Source organism: Tachysurus vachellii, chromosome 5 (genome assembly GCF_030014155.1).
Source record: "Tachysurus vachellii isolate PV-2020 chromosome 5, HZAU_Pvac_v1, whole genome shotgun sequence".
In the NCBI taxonomy this organism is placed as follows: domain Eukaryota; kingdom Metazoa; phylum Chordata; class Actinopteri; order Siluriformes; family Bagridae; genus Tachysurus; species Tachysurus vachellii.
In genome coordinates this window covers 806,507-826,321 of record NC_083464.1, presented here as the reverse complement: position 1 = coordinate 826,321, position 19,815 = coordinate 806,507, and the positions used below count along the sequence as shown (strand labels likewise).

General features: G+C 41.7%; 1 protein-coding gene across 2 annotated transcripts in view; it reads left to right on the top strand.

The window, feature by feature from the left end:
* LOC132845460 (NACHT, LRR and PYD domains-containing protein 12-like) overlaps positions 1-19,815 on the top strand; it is an 80,300-nt gene that overhangs the window by 57,874 nt on the left and 2,611 nt on the right. The window contains exons 1-8 of one of the 2 annotated variants that reach the window (XM_060869441.1): positions 6,791-6,926; positions 7,485-7,601; positions 7,759-7,875; positions 8,309-8,357; positions 8,562-8,766; positions 8,996-10,772; positions 13,151-13,327; positions 13,950-14,123. In XM_060869441.1, the coding sequence (XP_060725424.1) occupies positions 7,486-7,601; positions 7,759-7,875; positions 8,309-8,357; positions 8,562-8,766; positions 8,996-10,772; positions 13,151-13,327; positions 13,950-14,123 (2,615 nt within the window). In that variant the 5' untranslated portion in view covers positions 6,791-6,926; position 7,485. Of the gene's footprint in view, positions 1-6,790; positions 6,927-7,484; positions 7,602-7,758; positions 7,876-8,308; positions 8,358-8,561; positions 8,767-8,995; positions 10,773-13,150; positions 13,328-13,949; positions 14,124-19,815 lie in introns of those variants that run through there. The other variant, XM_060869439.1, reaches the window with a different exon arrangement.

The window sequence follows — 19,815 nt, the reverse complement described above, 5'->3', positions numbered from 1 at the left end:
CTGTGCTTTAAGGCCTACCTTGAGGTAGGAAGCCTTTTGCTGAAGTCAGAGTGTGGTAACTAGTTATTCTTTTGTTACTTCATTTAATTGTTTTGTCTTGAAATCTGATTTATATATTTTCCTAGATTGATTTATACTTTCTTTCTGGGTTTTGTAAATCTTTATCCTTTTTGTTTTGTTTATTTGGTTTTCTCGGGTTGAGTAATGTCAATCTTAACATATATTGTCGCTTTTCAGTTTTGTGTACTCTCTGCAGGAGCTGTAGGCCAAAAGGCCGAGAGGCCTGACTTTCCTTCTCTTTCTGAGTGTGTTTCTGTGCACCGTGTGCTGTGTGACCACCGACAGAAATTTCACTGAGCACTGAGTGAGTGTGTTGTGATTGAGCACATGCATGGTGTGGATATTTAAATCTACTTCTTTTTCAGCCTGGTTTGTGCCGATCAACTGCAGCCCTGCATGAGTTTTTGATTTTTCTTTTTGTTCATTCTGAAACTTTATTTTACTGGTTGTCATAATAAATTAAATTTTATCTTTTCTTTTGTACCCACGTCTCCTGCTCCTTCATTAATTGGTAGAACGAACTTGTGATCCTTATAGTATTGTGAGGTGATTCATATTTCACTGGGTGAAAGTCCCAGGGTGGCGTAGCCTGTTCATTTACATATTTAGGTTTGCATATTGTGCTTATCTTCCATTTACCACTCAGCCACACTGCTAACAGGTGGCTGGACCTGGTGCACTGGATGTGTATAAAATGTTTGTCTTCATGGAACAAAAAGAAAAACACAAGTATGATGCAGCGATTGAGAAATTTGGCAATATTGTACACCAGAAAAAATTAGACGTATGAAAGGTTTGTCTTTAGAAACAGACTAGAAAAAGTGTCAGAATCCATCAAACAGTATATCACGGATTTAAGATTGAAAAGTCAGTCATGTCATTTCGGAACATTATGTGACTCCATGATACGTGATTAAATAGTCATTGGAGTACAAGATAAAAGAGTGAGGATGCAATTGTTAAAAGAGACAGACCTCACTGTAGAAATGCCAATACAAATTCACCAGGCCTCAGATAAAGTCTCAGGACTCAGTTAAAGACTTTCAGTGAGGAAAAACAGACAGCAGAAGTGGATACAGTTCAACGTACTAAAGACAAATGAGTAATATAAAATAAAGAGTAATGTCCAAGAAGAAAACGCACGAAAGCAAAGGTTGCGGAAAGTGTGGAAATAAACATTCACAGAGAAAATGGCTTTTGGAAAAGACTGCAGAAATGTGGAGGAAAAAAATCACTTCGCAAAATGCTGTTATTCAAAGAAAAATGTACAGCTAGTAGAAAAGTGGAGTGATGAGGAATATGATGAAGCAACAATCTTCGTAGACTCAATCGAAGAGGAACAAATTACTCCAGGAGGAGCGCGGCTGGCTCACATGGATGTAAACGGCACTGATTTCACATTAAAATTGGACACAGGGGCACAAGGTAAATATCCTCCCTATGAAAGACTTTCTGAGACTGAAAAGAAAACCAAAAATAAATCAAAGAAAAGTGCATCTGAAAACATATGACAACAAAACTATATGTACAAAGGGAATGTGCAGAGTCAGTCTATCCAAAAAAGGAAAGAAGAAGAATGTGTTTTTTGTACTTGTGGATGGAAACAGACAAGTTATTATATAGCTGAAATCGTGCATACAGTTTGGATTGATAAAGAGAGACCATGTCATAAACAAGGAAATGACAAAGATGCAACTACAGAAGGAATTACTCAGAATGACTGGATAAAAGAATACGAAGAGTTTTCAAAGGAATAGGAAAATTACCAGGAAAACATAAGATAAAGCTGAAGGAGAATCAGAACCGGTCATACATCCAGCAAGAAGGGTGCCAGTAGCATTAAAAGAAAGACTGAGAGAGAAAATAGAAGTTCTGATAAAGGAAGGAATAATCAGAAAAATAGAAAAAAAAGAAAAAAAGAAGAACTTACAGAATGGGTGAATTCTCTCATAATAGTAAAAAAAAACAGATGGAGATCTAAGACTGTGTATAGATCCAAAAGACTTAAACAAGGCCATCCAATGTGAGCACTACAGACTTCCAACAAAGTCAGACATTACTAGTGCAATGAGTGGAACATGTTATTTCTCCAAACTGGATGCCTCATCGGGATTTTACCAGATAGTGCTAGATGAGGAAGGCACAAAATTATGCACCTTCAACACACTGTTTGGAAGGCATTGTTTCCAAAGTCTACCTTTAGGCATCAGCTTAGCAGCAAAAGTATTCCACAAAACTGTGCAAAAGCTATTTGATGCAATAGAAGGAGTCAGAGTCTTCATTGATGATGTAGTGGTATGGGGCAGTTTAAAGGAAGAGCATGATGAAAGACTTTGCAAGTTCCTGGATCAAGCACAAAGAAATGGACTTTGCAAGGTCCTGGACCCGAATAAAAACAAATGCCAGTTCGGAATAAGAGAAATCACTTACCTGGGAGAAAGACTGTCTGAAGAAGGAATACAACCAGACAAAGAAATCAGAGCAAATCAGAGCAGAAATCATTTGTTCCAAATCTGTCAGCAAATACAAAGTCACTGAGAAGCTTGTTAGAAACAGACACCGTGTGGCAGTGGAACGACGAGCGGGCAAAAGAGTGGTCATGGTTGAAAAGCAGTTTAACAAGAGAATCTGTTTTGAATTTTTATGACCAGGAAAAGCCTCTAAATGTCTCTACAGATGCATCACAAATGGGTTTAGGAGCTGTTTGCAACTACAGAGAAAGATGTGCAAATTCATGTGGACTCTATCAAAGCACAGATGCCAGTGCCAACAACAAAATGGGTTGAACTAGCCAAAGAAACACTGAAAGATGAACAGTTAAAGAAAGTAATGGACATGATTCACATGCCTGGAGATGAGATAATGGAAAATCCTTTCCATCGTTTTAAAGATGAACTGTCAGTGCTAGATAGTGTTCTGCTGAAAGGAACAAGAATTGTTGTGCCAATCTCAATGAGAAAACTGATGTTGAAACTTGTGCACGAAGGACATTTAGGAATCAAAAACATGGACATGGACACCAGAGACAGTGGTGTTCATGTATACAACCACCAGGAACTAATAAAGTACAGAAATCGTGCAACAACCAACCTGCACGATGATGTACTGGATAGGTTTCGTAACCTCGGCTTGCTGCGGAGACCAGGCCTCCAGTCCTTGGTGTCGCCTGATACTGGAGACCAGGGGAGGGGAAGCCGAAAGCGATGCTCGAGGAAGAGAAAGTGTGGTAAGCGGGCGGGTGTCCGTGCTAGGCTAAAAACAAACCCTAGCCGTCCAGCTCTCCCTTCCATTCTACTAGCCAATGTTTGCTCCCTGGACAATAAACTGGACTACATCCGACTTGAACGCTCTACACGGAGAGAGATTTGAAACTGCTGCGTGTTTGTTTTCACGGAGACGTGGCTCAGTGACAGAGTTCCGGACGCCGCCATTCAGCTGGACGGGCTAACTTCATTTAGAACCGACAGAAATGCAGCTCTGTGCGCTAAGATGTGCGGTGGTGGTGTGTGTGTTTATATCAACACGGAATGGTGCAAGAACTCTGTGCTTGCTTCTACTTACTGCTCATCATCAGTGGAGTTTGTGACTGTTAGATGCAGGCCATTTTATTTACCACGGGAATTTACTACTGTTTTCATTGTCGGAGTTTACATTCCTCCTAGCGCTAATGCTAAAGAAGCGCTAAGTGAGCTATACGGAGCTATTAGAGACCTACAGAATGTTCACCCCAACGGACTGTTTATCATAGCCGGAGATTTCAACCATGCAAATCTCAAGTCTGTTCTCCCTAAATTCCATCAACATGTGGACTTTGCTACAAGAGGTATAAACACGCTGGATCTTGTTTACACAAACATCCCCGGCTCGTACCGTGCGGAGCCCCGCCCCCACCTCAGCTACTCAGACCACATCTCTGTTATGCTAATTCCAGCATACAGACCACTCCTCAGACGCTCAAAACCGGTTCTGAAGCAGGTGAAAACCTGGCCAGCAGGAGCCACCTCTGCTTTTCAGGACTGCTTTGAGTGCACTGACTGGAACATCTTCAGGGAGGCTGCAACCAATGGCGACTCCGTCAACTTGGAGGAGTACACGTCAACAGTGACCAGTTACATTGACAAGTGCATCGATGATGTGACCGTCTCCAAGACCATCACCACATGCTCCAACCAGAAGCCGTGGTTGACTGCTAACACGCGTGCGCTGCTGAGGATTAGAGACCTAGCCTTTAGAACAGGGGACAGGGCGGCCCTAAGAACAGCAAGGGCCAAACTGTCCCGAGCCAGGCAAAGTGCGCACACACCCAGACAATCCACAGCCACTTCCAAGACAGCGGGGACACCCGGCGCATGTGGTAGGGCATACAGGCGATAACGAGCTACAAGACAGCTTCACCTGCTTGTGATAGCGACGCCTCCCTCCCAGATGCGCTGAACGACTTCTACACTCGGTTTGAGGTGCAGAACAACATAGCGGCAAGGAAGACCATCCCTCCCCCTGACGACCAGATACTCTGTCTATCCACGGCCGACATGAGGAGAACTCTATGCAGAGTTAACCAACGGAAGGCTGCTGGACCAGATAACATTCCTGGCAGCGTGCTCAGGGAATGTGCAGAACAGCTAGCAGATGTCTTTACTGACATCTTCAACATTTCCCTGAGCAGTGCCGTTGTTCCTACGTGCCTCAAGACTACCACCAGTGTCCCTGTCCCAAAGAAGTCTACAGTGTCCTGCCTCAATTACTATCGTCCCGTTGTACTCACACCCATAGTTATGAAGTGCTTCGAGAAGCTCGTCATGAGGCACATTGTGGCACATTGTGGCACATTGAGGCACAAGACCCAACTACCACCCACACTGGACCCCCTACAGTTCGCGTATCATCCAAACCACTCCATATACGATGCAATAGCATTGAACACATTGAACACAATCATCCCTCAGCACCTGATTGGGAAACTGAGCCTGCTGGGACTAAACACCTCCCTCTGCAACTGGATCCTGGACTTCCTGACTGGAAGACCTCAGTCAGTCCGGATCGGGAACAGCATCTCCAGCACCACCACACTGAACACTGGAGCCCCTCAGGGCTGTGTGCTCAGTCCACTGCTGTTCACTCTGCTGACTCACGACTGTGCAGCAATGCACAGATCGAACCATATCATCAAGTTCAACGATGACACGACCGTGGTGGGTCTCATCAACAAGAATGATGAGTCAGCATACAGAGAGGAGGTGCAACAGCTAACTGTCTGGTGTAGAGCCAACAACCTGTCTCTGAATGTGGATAAAGCTAAAGAGATGGTTGTAGTCTTCAGGAGAGCACAGAGCGACCACTCTCCACTGAACATCGACGGATCATCTGTAGAGATTGTCAAGAGCACCAAATTTCTTGGTGTTCATCTAGCGGATAACCTCACCTGGTCACTCAACACCAGCGCCATCACTAAGAAAGCCCAGCAGCGTCTCTACTTCCTACGAAGGCTGAGAAAAGCGCATCTCCCTCCCCCATCCTGACCATGTTCTACAGAGGGACCATTGAGAGCATCCTGAGCAGCTGCATCACTGTCTGTTTTGGGAACTGTACGATCTCGGATCGCAAAGCCCTGCAGCGGATAGTGAGGACAGCGGAGAAGATCATTGGGGTCTCTCTTCCCTTTATTATTGACACTTACACCATACGCTGCATCTGCAAAGCCAAAAGCATTGTGGATGACCCCACACACCCCTCACACACACTCTTCACCCTCCTGCCATCTGGAAAAAGGTACCGAAGCATTCGGGCCCTCACGACCAGACTGTGTAATAGTTTCTTCCCACAAGCCATCAGACTTCTCAACAACTGAACTGAACTGGACTGAGCACAACATACACACACATCATCTGTATGGACTGCACAGACCCACACAAAACACACACACTGACACATCAAACCGTTTACATGCTGCTTACAATCCATCAAACTGTTTACATGCTGGTTTTGCACACTTTTTTGCTGTTTTGCACAAACTGTCCAACATTTCAGCTGTTCTACACATACTATACAATATTTCAGTCATTTGCTGTTTTTTGCACAATTCTATATATTATCCCAAGGACCTGCTGCTAAGAAACTGTGTTCATTCTAATGTTACTGCAAAAAATATTGTTTGAACATTCAGTATTCACACACAGTATTTAAACTGCTCAGTCGGCCCTGTTTCTGTTTACTGTTTATTGTCTTTTGTGTATTGCATTTTTTGTACTTTTTGTATTGTCTTGTAATTTTTTGTCTACACTGTCTTTTGTCCTGCACTGTCTTGTCTGTCTTGTCTTGTCCTGTACTGTTTGCACCAGGTGGCACAGTTGCACTTTATGTGGCTAAGACTACTTACAAGTCCTTAGCCCTGTCTTTGTTCTATGTAGCACCCTGATCCTGGAAAAACGTTGTCTCATTTTGCTATGTACTGCAACAGCTATATATGGTTGAAATGACAATAAAAGCTTCTTGACTTGACTTTTTAAGACCAATACTATTGGACCCACCCACTTTTTAAGAGCAATAATATTGGACCCACCCACTTTTTAAGACCAATAATATTGGACCCACCCACTTTTTAAGACCAGTACTATTGGACCCACCCACTTTTTAAGACCAATAATATTGGACCCACCCACTTTTACCGTCTCTATTCAGCACATATGTTTGTTCCCTTTTCAGAGCGCCGCCAGTCGAATCCATTCTGCTTGAGGAATGCCTAATAAATTAAACTCCATTCCGCGTTTTACCTACAGCATTGACCTATAAAACTGTAATGAAAGTGAAAGTCAGCAGCTCCATTTTGTGTGGAGTGAAAGCTAAAAGATTTCAGGAGTAAAAACACAGTGAGTATCTAAAGCTCTAATATATAAACACACTGAAGTGACACTAGATGCCGAAGAGTTTTGTGGATTTGTACTGAAGCTTTAATGTACACAGGTTGTTTTATAACTTGATTTTTATAACTTTTACGTTCACCAGCAATAAATACACACCGAACACATGGGAACACATCTGTATCTCTAAACACTCACCAGTTAACACAGGAACTCAACTTTGCTTTAAGGTGTTTAATAGCAATGAATATATCACTGATCTGATCTAAGAACAGTTTAGACAAATCATTCACTGAGAGAAGAGTAAAAAGGAACGTGTAATGTGGAGCATAAGAGCAGCATAGCTTTGTGTCAGTGAACTCTACAGGCTTTAAGACCCAGCTGAGTCAGTTAGCTGTGATTGGGACTCCTGATATCAGTGTAATTCCTGACTTATGAGGCCTGTCTCCTGTTTGAATAAGTGTACAGACTGGATCTGAATTAAAAATATGGAATTATTAGTGTTTAATGATGAACACATTGTTTAACAGTGCTGAGTATTAATTATTGCTGATATTTCTGTTCTAGAATGATGGAGGGAAAGAGATCAGACTCACCAGAACCCAGTTGTGTGTCCATGAAAAGTGACCTGTCAATGGGATGTCCAATTGCCTTCAGAGACAGAGACAGTTCTACTGATGTGAGGTCAGTATAGTGAGGTGTTTTACAGCAGTGTGCCACCTGATCAAACTCACTCGTCTCATTATGAAGCCCTTCATGAGCTTTATCAGGTGTTGTTGCAGTTAACAGTGCTGAGACAGCAGAGTACTAATTATTGCTGATATTTCTGTTGTAATTCTAGAATGATGGAGGGAAAGAGATCAGACTCACCAGAACCCAGCTGTGTGTCCATGAAGAGTGACCAGTCAATGGGATGTCCAATTACCTTCAGAGCCAGAGACAGTTCTACTGATGTGAGGTCAGTATAGTGAGGTGTTTTACAGCAGTGTTCCACCTGATCAAACTCACTCGTCTCATTATGAAGCCCTTCATGAGCTTTATCAGGTGTTGAAGCAGTAAAACACTAAACTGTGCAGTGCTGCAGCTCTCGGACTGGCAGTGAGGAAAAGTGCTTTAAGAGTTCAGTTCAGTCTGCAGTCCCTGAGCTGGAGGGTCTGTGATGCTACAGAAGAACATTTACACCTGGGACATTAATGACAATATAAAGATTTTACTCATTTATTCAAACATTTGTTTCTAAACATGTTGGTGTCAGTTAGGAAATCCTGAAATCAGTGTATTGTGTTAAGAGGATAGTGTTAAATATCTGTGTCTGTATTTATTAGTGTGTGATTTGTGCAGCTATGAATACATATAGTCCATATTACATGATGGGTTTTGTTTGTTCACAGACCACAAAAATCAAACATCAGCAGAAATCAGCTGGACTCTATATTCAAGGTGTGTGTGTTGTTTTTAAAGTGTGTAATGTGTGTGTTGTGATCCCTTGTCATGTCTTGATGTGCAGCAGCATTAAGGGTAATCAGTTGTATGAGTTTTACATGTGATAATAAAAATAGACTTCTCTTCTTTTGATAAAATAAAAACCTCTCTCACTGTGTAACATGATAATATTTAGATCTGTTCCTGTGTGTTTCTAACCAGGAGCTGGAACACAAAGTCATCACTCTGATAAAGAATGAGCTGAAGAGGTTTAGGAAGCTCCTGAGTCCAGATTACCCAGCATGCACTGAGAGAGAGGTGGAGGATGAGGAGGATCTGCACAGTGTCAGAGAGGGAGCGCTGAAGATCACACTGCACATCCTGAAGAACATGGACCACACAGATCTCACTAACACACTGCACAACAGTAAGAGCTCTGAGTCATGACTTTATTCCATCAGCTTCACTTTAGAGAGAGGAAATAGTTTTAGATATGAACACTTTTAGTTTTAAATGTAATTTTAATATCATGTTGTATCTGTTCATGGTCCAGCTTCAATAATATTTAGTACATCAGTCAGGAATTAAGAGCAGTGTTTGTATGATTTTGCATTATAACTATTTATTACTAAACTAGACATTACTTTGTTTATTAGAACTCGCCTCTGTGTATCAGCCAAAGTTGAAGTCCAAACTGAGAGAGAAGTTTAAAAGAATTAATGAAGGAATCTCACAGCATAGAAGCTCAACACTTCTGAATGAGATCTACACTGAGCTCTACATCACAGAGGGTTGGAGTGGAGACGTCAATAATGAACATGAGGTGAGACAGATTGAGGCAGCGTCCAGGAGACCAGCAACACAGGAGAAACCCATCAAATGTAATGAGCTCTTTAAAGACAAGTCCATCAGAACTGTGCTGACTAAAGGAGTTGCTGGAATTGGAAAAACAGTCTCTGTGCAGAAGTTCATTCTGGACTGGGCTGAAGGAGAAGTAAATCAGGACGTCTTCTTCATGTTTCCACTTCCCTTTAGAGAGCTGAATCTGATGAAGCAGCAAAATCTCAGTCTGATTAAACTTCTTCATCACTTTTTCCCAGAAATAATAAAACTAGAATCAATAGATTGTGACTCCTACAAAGTGCTGTTGATCTTTGATGGTCTGGATGAGTGTCGACTTCCTCTAAATTTCCAGAAGAATGAGATATTGTGTGATGTGACAGAGTCAGCCTCAGTGGATGTGCTGCTGACGAACCTCATCAAGGGGAATCTGCTTCCCTCTGCTCTCCTCTGGATAACCACAAGACCAGGAGCAGCCAATCAGATCCCTCCTGAGTGTGTAGTCCAGGTAACAGAGGTACGAGGCTTCAGTGATCCTCAGAAAGTGGAGTACTTCAGGAAGAGGATCAGTGATCAGAGACTGGCCAATAAAATCATCACACACCTGAAGTCTTCAAGAAGCCTCTACATCATGTGCCACATCCCAATCTTCTGCTGGATCTCAGCCACTGTTCTAGAGAGAATGTTGGGTGAAGCAGAGGGTGGAGACATCCCCAAGACTCTGACTCAAATGTTCACACACTTCCTGATCTTTCAGATCAAACACAAGGACCAAAAGTACCATCAGAAATGTGACGCTGATCCTCAGCAGACCAGAGAGAGTATCATGGCACTGGGAAAACTGGCTTTCCAGCAGCTGCAGAAAGGAAACCTGATCTTCTATGAGGAAGACCTGAGGGAGTGTGGCATTGATGTCAGAGAAGTGTCAGTGTACTCAGGAGTGTGTACCCAGATCTTCAGCGAGGAGTCTGGGCTTCACCTGGGGAAGGTGTTCAGCTTCGTACATCTGAGTGTTCAGGAGTTTCTGGCTGCTTTATATGTATTTTTCTGCTTCATTTTAAGAAATACAAATGTGCTTGTGGGGCAAAGCACTGGAATTTTTAATTTCTTCAGAAATCCAATCGTGTCTGATCTCCTAAAGTCTGCAGTGGACAAGGCCTTACAGAGTAAGAATGGACACCTGGACCTGTTCCTCCGCTTCCTTCTGGGGCTCTCACTGGAGACCAATCAAACTCTCTTACGAGACTTAATGCCACAGACAGGAAGCAGATCTCACAGCAAACAGGAAACAGTGAAGTACATCAAGGAGAAGATCAGGGAGAATCCATCTCCAGAGAAATCCATCAATCTGTTCCACTGTCTGAATGAACTGAATGATCATTCTCTAGTGCAGGAAGTACAAACTTACCTGAACAGAGAAGGTAACAGTCGTCTCAGTGACACCAGACTCTCTCCTGCTCAGTGGTCAGCTCTGGGGTTTGTGTTACTGACCTCAGAACAGAAGCTGCATGAGTTTGAATTGAGGAAATATGATCAGTCACATGGATGTCTTCTGAGGCTGCTGCCAGTGGTAAAAGCCTCCAGAAAAGCTGAGTGAGTATTTTTATTTATAAATGTATTACTGCATGGTTTATTATTTTAATGTAACACTGAACTGCACTCTTTGGATTAATGTTTGTTAATAGTTCCTCTAATCATCTTTAAACAAACCTCTGGTACTTTTACAGAAGATTGTTTCACTTTTTACTAGGGATGAGCGAGTACAGCATTATCTGTATCCATATCTGTATCTGTTAACCATATGAATTATCTGTATCTGTATCTGTACTCGGAGTGGGTGGGGCCTAGCCTGGAAGTAAGGGGCTTGTCTTGAAATGGGCGGGGCTTTAACCGGTATGTTATTTTAAGCATGCAATTGATATGGGTTGATCAGAAATTGTTATATTTATTGCTGATTAGAAAAATATTTACAGGACAGCATCAGGATTGAGCTTCAGATCAATGGTTTTGATCACGATAGCAAACGAACTATATTACAGAACAAGTTATGCAGCAATGAAAACAAAACAATGCAGTGCAATTATGAAGTAAAATGTAATGAACAACATAACTTTCTTTTTTAACTTTTAATTTTTTTATGATCAGTGTGATTTTTTTCCCCCCCACACCAGGTGTGTGTGTGTGTGTAGCTTAATAATTAATTTGTAATATTTATAACACTAGCTTACTACCTTTATGTTTTAATGAAATACAGCAAAAACGTGTCAGACACTCAGTGTCTGGTTACTGGTTAGAGACAGCTGAAGGTTTAAAAAAGAAAAAAAACTCCGACAGGCAGAGACGCAATGCGAGTCGCATTCTACCAAGGGCGAGACACAGCAACACAATACATCTGTATGTGTGTAGGGGAGGGGCGCTGTGACTAGCCTATCACAGAACGCTGACACAATCAGCTACCCAATGATGATTTTCATTCAATCCGAGCACAGATATTGACTCGTATTACTCGTATAATACTCGTACTCGGTAGAAGTGCTTTATCCGTACCGGATACTCGTTTCAGCCGAGTATCCGGATCATCTCTACTTTTTACACTAGCATGTTATATCTGAACTGAGGGCTGGGCCACATGGACAAAATCTTATAACATCATATGAGTCATTTTATAGCTTTTATATATGAATCATGAAAATTAAGTGTTCTCTAAAATTTATGAAAAAATATCTACAAAACAACTGCATTCATTTAAGAACTAAAGACATTTCTGAACTAAACACCAGTGAAAGACCTTTTCTTTTCTGTTTATTTTGAAAGTGACATTTAACAAAACTCTCACAGATGAGAAAAACATCAGACTGTCAAAATGGGATCAATATGGATAGAAAATATAAAAAGTAAATATTAAAACACTTTAATGTCCTTCAAGTATCTCTTTATGTTCAAGTTCCTCATCTTTTGTTGTGTGTGACACAGTGTTGTGGGGAGATTCACTCTGTCATGGCTTTTTTTCTCGTTCTTTCTAATAAAAATAAAACATAAATGCTTTTTAAAAATTTAACCCAATATGAAGGAAAAACAAAAGTCTCCTTCAGTCTGCACTACTGCTAAACTTTACCAAGGACTGAGCTCGTGGTAAATAAGACATTCATTCATTCATTCATTCATTCATTTTCTACCGCTTATCCGAACTACCTCGGGTCACGGGGAGCCTGTGCCTATCTCAGGCGTCATCGGGCATCAAGGCAGGATACACCCTGGACGGAGTGCCAACCCATCGCAGGGCACACACACACTCTCATTCACTCACGCAATCACACACTACGGACAATTTTCCAGAGATGCCAATCAACCTACCATGCATGTCTTTGGACCGGGGGAGGAAACCGGAGTACCCGGAGGAAACCCCCGAGGCACGGGGAGAACATGCAAACTCCACACACACAAGGTGGAGGCAGGAATCGAACCCCCAACCCTGGAGGTGTGAGGCGAACGTGCTAACCACTAAGCCACCATGCCCCCTGTAAATAAAACATCAATCATCATTTTGGACCTCGACACATTGGACAGACGAAGTGGGAAAATGTTCAACTTTATTTTCTTATTATGTTAGAAACAAGCTAGGCAGCTAACTCAGATGTGTGGTGAAGATTTTCTTTCTCTAACACTGAACTGTTTGTAGAGGATGGAGTTTAAATGTGACTTTTTATATGAAGATTTTTATTTTGATGGGGTTCTTTTTTCTTTGCTTATCAAGTGTACAAGCAGGTAAAAAGAAAGCGGATGAATAATGTGTCACAGGTGAGTGTAGTGTCGTGCTCCTGTTAATGTGCTGATGTGGTGTCCTGTCCTCTGATTTGTGTGTGTGACACAAACACACTGACATTTCTGTTACATCTTCGACTTTAGCTGGATTATGGCTGTGTTTGTGTGTTTGAGATCAGTGTTCTGATATTTCATCATTTCTCTTCCAGTCTGTGTAAGTGTAATCTGACAGAGGAAAGCTGTAGAGTTCTGTCCTCAGTTCTCAGCTCAAACTCCTCCAGTCTGAGAGAACTGAACCTGAGTTACAATAAACTGCTGCAGGATTCAGGAGTGAAGCTGCTCTCTGATGGACTGAAGAATCCACACTGTACACTGGAGATACTGAGGTACACACACACACACACACACACACACACACACACACACACACACACTGTGTTTAAGCTGCTTTGTAAATGTATTTAGTGAAGGTGACTGATGGATAAACGCTGAGAGTGAGATCCACATTCTGGGAGCAGCGACACTAAAAGCAGTTTGACTGAAGCTTCTTTTTATTAAAATTCACCTTAAGGAAGTCAGCATTTGTTGATGATAAATAAATATTTGAGATGATATTAAAATGATTGTGGATGTCACAGGTAACCAGTACAGTTCCTGTACAATAGGAGTGATTTGGTTACATAATATAATGTATAAAGGTTTTTTTGTGAAATACATAAAAGAGTGTTGCATTAATCTAATCTACTTGGAATGATTGAATATAGAAAATGTTTTTCTGTTTCTTCTTTACATTAAAATGGACAAATTATTTCAGTGTTCCTCAAATGATAAAATGTGACTTTAGAGATATTATTGATGTGAGGAACAAAGCTGGGGTCAGAGTCGACTATTACACCCAGATTTCTAACCTGTATCCCAGCTCATTGTTTTCAGGTAGACACTTTATTTCTCACTGATGGAAACACCTCATTTCTCTAAAAATCAAACAGTTCATCATTTCTCTTCCAGTCTGTGGGAGTGTGATCTGACAGAGGAAAGCTGTAGAGTTCTGTCCTCAGTTCTCAGCTCAAACTCCTCCAGTCTGAGAAAACTGGACCTGGGTTACAATAAACTGCAGGATTCAGGAGTGAAGCTGCTCTCTGATGGACTGAAGAATCCACACTGTACACTGGAGAAACTGAGGTACACACACACACACATACACACACAAACACACACGTACACATAAATGTGCAAAAATAATAAAATTCGGAATCCTTCTGTCACGAGACGCGGGGATAAAAGACCCAAATGCAGGTTAGCATTAAAAAAAAACAGTATTTATTTACAAAAAAGAACACGGAACAAAGACACAGACTTCTGTCAGTACGCGGGGATAAAAGACCCAAATGCAGGATCGCTAAAATAAAACAGGATTTATTAAATAAAAACATGAACACGAAACATAGACACAGACTAGAGACAGGACGACAATAGCAGGAAACAAAGGATTTCACGCTGCTCAAGGCAACGCGGCTTGACTAAATACTAAATAATAATTAGACACATGAGAGACAGGTGTGCAGAGGTGGGGAGGAAGAGACAAGGGCGGGGCAGACACGTGAACATGGAACGTAAAGAAAAGGCACATGGCCAAAGTCCGGGCTGAGTCCTGACAGCGAGTTGGTTTTGGAGTATGTAGAAGATCAAGAAGATATGAGGGTGCAAGATTGTGGATAGCTTTAAATGTTAGAAGAAGAATTTTATACTTAATACGGTATAAAAAAAATAATGGGAAGCCAGTGTAAGTGGAAGTACGAGTGATAATGTGGGCAGAAGAATTTTGAACTAGTTGCAGCTTATGAATGGTTTTGTGAGGAAGCCCAATCAGAAGGGAATTACAATAGTCAAGCCGGGAGGTTACTAGACTGTGAACAAGAGTAGTGGTTGATTGAGTCATGAGAAAGGAACAAAGCCTATTGATATTTCAAAGGTGAAAGTATGCAGCCCGAGTAACATTATTTACATGAGAGGTAATAGAAAGGGTACTATCAAAGATGGCACCAAGACATTTAACCTGAGATTAGGGAGCTATGAGGGATTCATCAATGGAAATAAGAAAATTTGAAAATTTGTTAAGCACAGATTTTGTGCCTATAATGAGAAATTCTGTTTTATTACTATTTAGTTTAAGAAAGTTTGCAGAAAACCATGATTTTATGTCAATGAGACAATCAGTAAGAGCAGATGGAGGGAGTTTGGAATGCGATTTTGTGGAAAGGTAGAGCTGGGTGTCATCAGCATAGCAATGAAACTCAACCTGATGCTTAAAAATATGTCCAAGGGGTAAAAGGTAAGTAATAAATAACAAAGGGCCCAGGGCAGAGCCCTGGGGTACACCAGAGGTAACGGAAACTGTCGAAGAGGTGAATGATTTTAGTTGAACAAACTGTGTGCGATCAGAGAGATATGAATGAAACTATTTCAAAGGTGTGTTGGTGATGCCAATAGTGGAAAGCGTGTCTAAAAGAATATCGTGGGAAATTGTATCAAAAGCTGCACTCAGATCAAGGAGTAGGAGGATGGATAGAACCAGAATCAGCTGCTATAAGCAAATAATTTTTAAATACAAATAAGTTTGTAATTTATAATCGAGCCTTTTCAGTGCTATGCAATGGGCGAAAAACAGATTGGAATTGTTCATATAGATTATTGCCAGACAAATGAATATGAAGTTGAGCAGCAACAACATTTTCCAAGATTTTAGAAGTAAAAGGAAGATTAGAAATAGGACGAAAATTATTAAGGTTGTTGGTATCCAATCCTGGTTTCTCTAGAATTGGAGTTACAGCAGCTGTTTTGAAAAGAGAATGAACAACTCCAGTGGTAAGGGAAGAATAGATAATACCCATGATAAAAGGGGACAGAGAGGAAGAAGTAGCCTTAACAAGGACAGTTGGTAAAGGATCAAGAACACAAGTTGAAGATTTAGATTGATGAACAAGTTTTAAGATATCATCAATTGAGGGTAGAATAAACTCAGAGAACAGTTGTGTAGGAACAGGTAAAACTGAGACACATGGAGTAGAAACAGGAGTGGCCATAAGTTGATGATGAATGCCTTCAATTTTTGAAGTAAAGAATGATGCTAAAGTATTGCAAAAATCAGATGAATACAAATGAGAGGGAAGTGAGTCGGGGGGTGTTGTAAAATTTTTCAATAAAGAAAAAAGAACCCTTGAATTCCCTTCATTTGAACCAATTAAACCAGAATAGTATGTAGATTTAGCTTTAGCAATAGTGTCTTTATAGTAGTAGTAGCCTTTATTGTCACTGGTCACAGGTACCAGCTAAATTAGCCATCAACCTGTCCATACATACAATACCTACAATATGACAAGGTGGACAGGACAGGAAGACAGGGAATTGAAAAGAAATACAGCATAACATGAGGGAATGGAGGAAAATAAAACAACCCCCAGACTATGCTCTGGTGGGAGTACAGTGTGGGAACAGGAAAAACACTTCAGCAACAGAAGCACATAAACAGTACGCCATAAACACATGACTTGCAACAGGTGAAGGGAGTGGGGAGGTGGAGGTAATCCAGCACAGGCAAGCAGCCATCAGGTCCTGCAGCCTTTGTCTTCAGCGATGGTCACAGACCTGCTTGTCAGACTGGCGGTGCAAAGCGGCGAAGGCATGGATGGGGGGTGGGGGGTGAGTGCATATCTTTATATATGTGCGTGTGTGTGTGTGTGTATGTATGTAAGTGTGTAGGCCTGGAGAGTCGCTGCTCCCGGCATCAAATCTCGGTGCCTCAGTCCGCAAGATTGTCATAGCGATACACAGCAAGTTGCCATGGAGACAGCCTTGATCAGGTCTCAGACAGATTCAACAATCAGCAGGTGTCTGTGGAAGTGGGAGGAGGAACGCAAGAGCGTCTCGCTGCAGTGCTCTTCCAGGGGAATTGTTGCTCCAACAGCGCCCTTGGCCGAGGCCAGTGCTGGTTGAGGGGAGCTGAAAGCAGATAAGATTGGAATTGTTTGCTCTTGGGGCGAGTAGACGCATTCCAATTTACACGACTACCCTTTTAGTCCATTCTGGTCCTCAAATCGTTCCATTTTTCTTTCCAAAGCAGTGAGCTTCTCTGTGATGTTAACCAAAGCTGTATCCAAAGCAGTGAGCTTCACCGTGATGTTATCCATATTGCGGTTAATAGTCCCAGCCTCAGTGCTGACCATTCTGCCCACTGCATCAATCATGACAGGCAGCCTTGGGTGGTTTTGGACAGCTGTCACCGTTTTCTGATTTCCTTGATAAACCAGGGCAATGCCTAATCCAATCAGCAGAACTCCTGTTCCGAATAGGTAGATATCTTCAACGTCCTCCATGGAAAGAGCCGCTGGACACACGACCCGCCACCTCTCCCACACGTCCATCGTATAGCCAGCTGCGAATGTTCTGGCAGGGCAGTCAGGTTAGCCCGAACCCAAGCTTCTCATCGAGAAGATAGTGTCAATTGCGTTGAGAGACCATTTTGTCAAATCCATGATATTTTTTATTTTGGAGAGCAGCGCGGAGAGAGTCTCTCAGAGTATAAGACAATAGACGAGACGAGAGGAGCAAAGCAGGGAAAGTAAGGGGGGCGAGAGGGAGAGAAAATGCGACCGCCTTCCTTGAGAGCCAAAAGAGAAGTGAGGCATCAAAGGAAGCAGCAAAGTCAGGGATAAAATCCTTGTTAAACTTTGGTTGTCAGTATACAGTGCTGATAATAGTTGGAGTAGATCCAGAGAGCCGACAAACTGCAGCCTCAAATGAGTGGGAGGCAGGAACCAGCCTCCACTTCTCAGGGTAGATTATCACCCGACCTCCTCCTCGACCAGAATCACATGGTTGAAAGATGTAAACAAACCCTGGCGGAATGGCGTCATTGGGTGCAATAAAGTCATTTTGTTGCTGCCATGTTTCGATCAATCAGAGAAAATCAGTCTTGCGATTTGCAGGAAGATCCTGCACAAGATGCCTCTTACTCATAAGTGAGCGGATGTTAAGAAGACTGAAATTGACAGTGTTGTTGTTGCTTGGTCTGGTCTGGACTTTATATCACTGGATTAGACTTATTATACCAGAAGTTCCACCGAGAGCTACGATGAATACATTTCCTTCTTGGCCTATATAAGATGTCCGGATGTTCAAGCAGTGCAGGAGGTGTTGAATCATACAAACAGAGACGGAAAATCAAAATGTTCAGCAGCAGAGTATTGACACAGTACTGCAGACTGTACAAGAGGCAGCACAGTCCAGGCAAGTACAAGCCATAAACAATAGATCCTCATTGTAGTCTATGCAGTGCATATGATTTTAATAATTATTGTTATCGGGGAGAGCAGCGGCAGCCAAGATGCGCCAGCATTCACTCTAACCCGGAAGCCATTGTACTATATTTCACTGTATGTAGGTTTATTCCACATGTCTATCTATCTTACAAGTTATTGGTTAGTTTACACTGTTGGACTGAAACCTTCTTGAGAGGTCCATATTGGTCACAGTCCAGTCTGGGGTTATTATTTAGTTTACATTTCTGTTGTTGTTTGTGTTTTTCATGTTCTGACTTTTCTTTAGTGTTTGTGTGTGTGTTGTTTAGTGAGGAACAGCAGCTTCCTCAGTTATGTTGATCCACTCACCTTGGGAACAGCACCATGCAGGACAGGCGAGCCCTCCAGAGGGTGGTGCAGTCAGCTGAACGTACAAAAACATAAGGAATAATATAAAGAATTAATATAATAAAAATTCAAGATTATTATTAGATATATATGGTTCACAATGTGTATGTATTTATCCCCAATGAGCAAGTCTGAGGTGACTCAGGCAGCAACGGCAAGGAAAAACTCCCTTAAATTGGTAAAGGAAGAAACCTTGAGAGGAACCAGACTCAAAGGGGAACCCATCCTCATATGGGTGGCCATCCACACTGAGCTCCCTGACCTGCAGTACATCTACAGCACACGGTGCCGGACCAGAGCCAGGAAGATTGTAAAGGATCTCAGCCATCCGAACAATGGACTCTTTTCTTTGTTGCGTTCAGGGAAACGCTTCCGCTCCCTGAAAGCAAACACAAAGAGAATGAGGAGAAGCACCCAGGATATAGTGCTGGACCTCTCCCTCCATGCACACTGTTTTTATGCACACCTTTTTTTGCATTGACACTTTAACTCTGGACTTGCACAGCACAGTGCCACTTTATACACTATATACACTATTTACAGACCATACTGCACCTGGACACTTTAAGGACTCTAAGGATCTTTAAAAACCATACACATTTATGTTTATGTATATTTATGCATATGTATATACATTATTTTCTCTACTTACATTTTCATATTTTATATAGTTTTTATATAGTTTCTTTTTTTATACAGTTTATACTTTTTTATTTATCTCCTTCTTGTTTATTTTTTATCCTAAATTGCATTCCTTGTTATTTTTATATACCGGACAGTTGCATAAAGCATTTCACTGCATGTCGTACCCTGTATGTATATGTATGTGACAAATAAAATTTGATTTGATTTGATTTGTTTATGACTGAATTTGAGGAATTTATTAGTTTTATGAAGCCATTAACTGCATCACATAAGAACATACAGTCCTCCACAAAGTTGCTGTTAATCTGTGTAAAGAAAAATCTGTTAAACTACAAAACCTTGAGGAAATAAGATTAGACAGTCATGTAGAACTCCTCGTACTCTAAAACACATTTTGTTGAACTGTTCTGCTTTTAGGGGGGCACGATGGCTTAGTGGTTAGCACGTTTGCCTCACACCTCCAGGGTTGGGGGTTCGATTCTCGCCTCCGCCTTGTGTGTGTGGAGTTTGCATGTTCTCCCAGT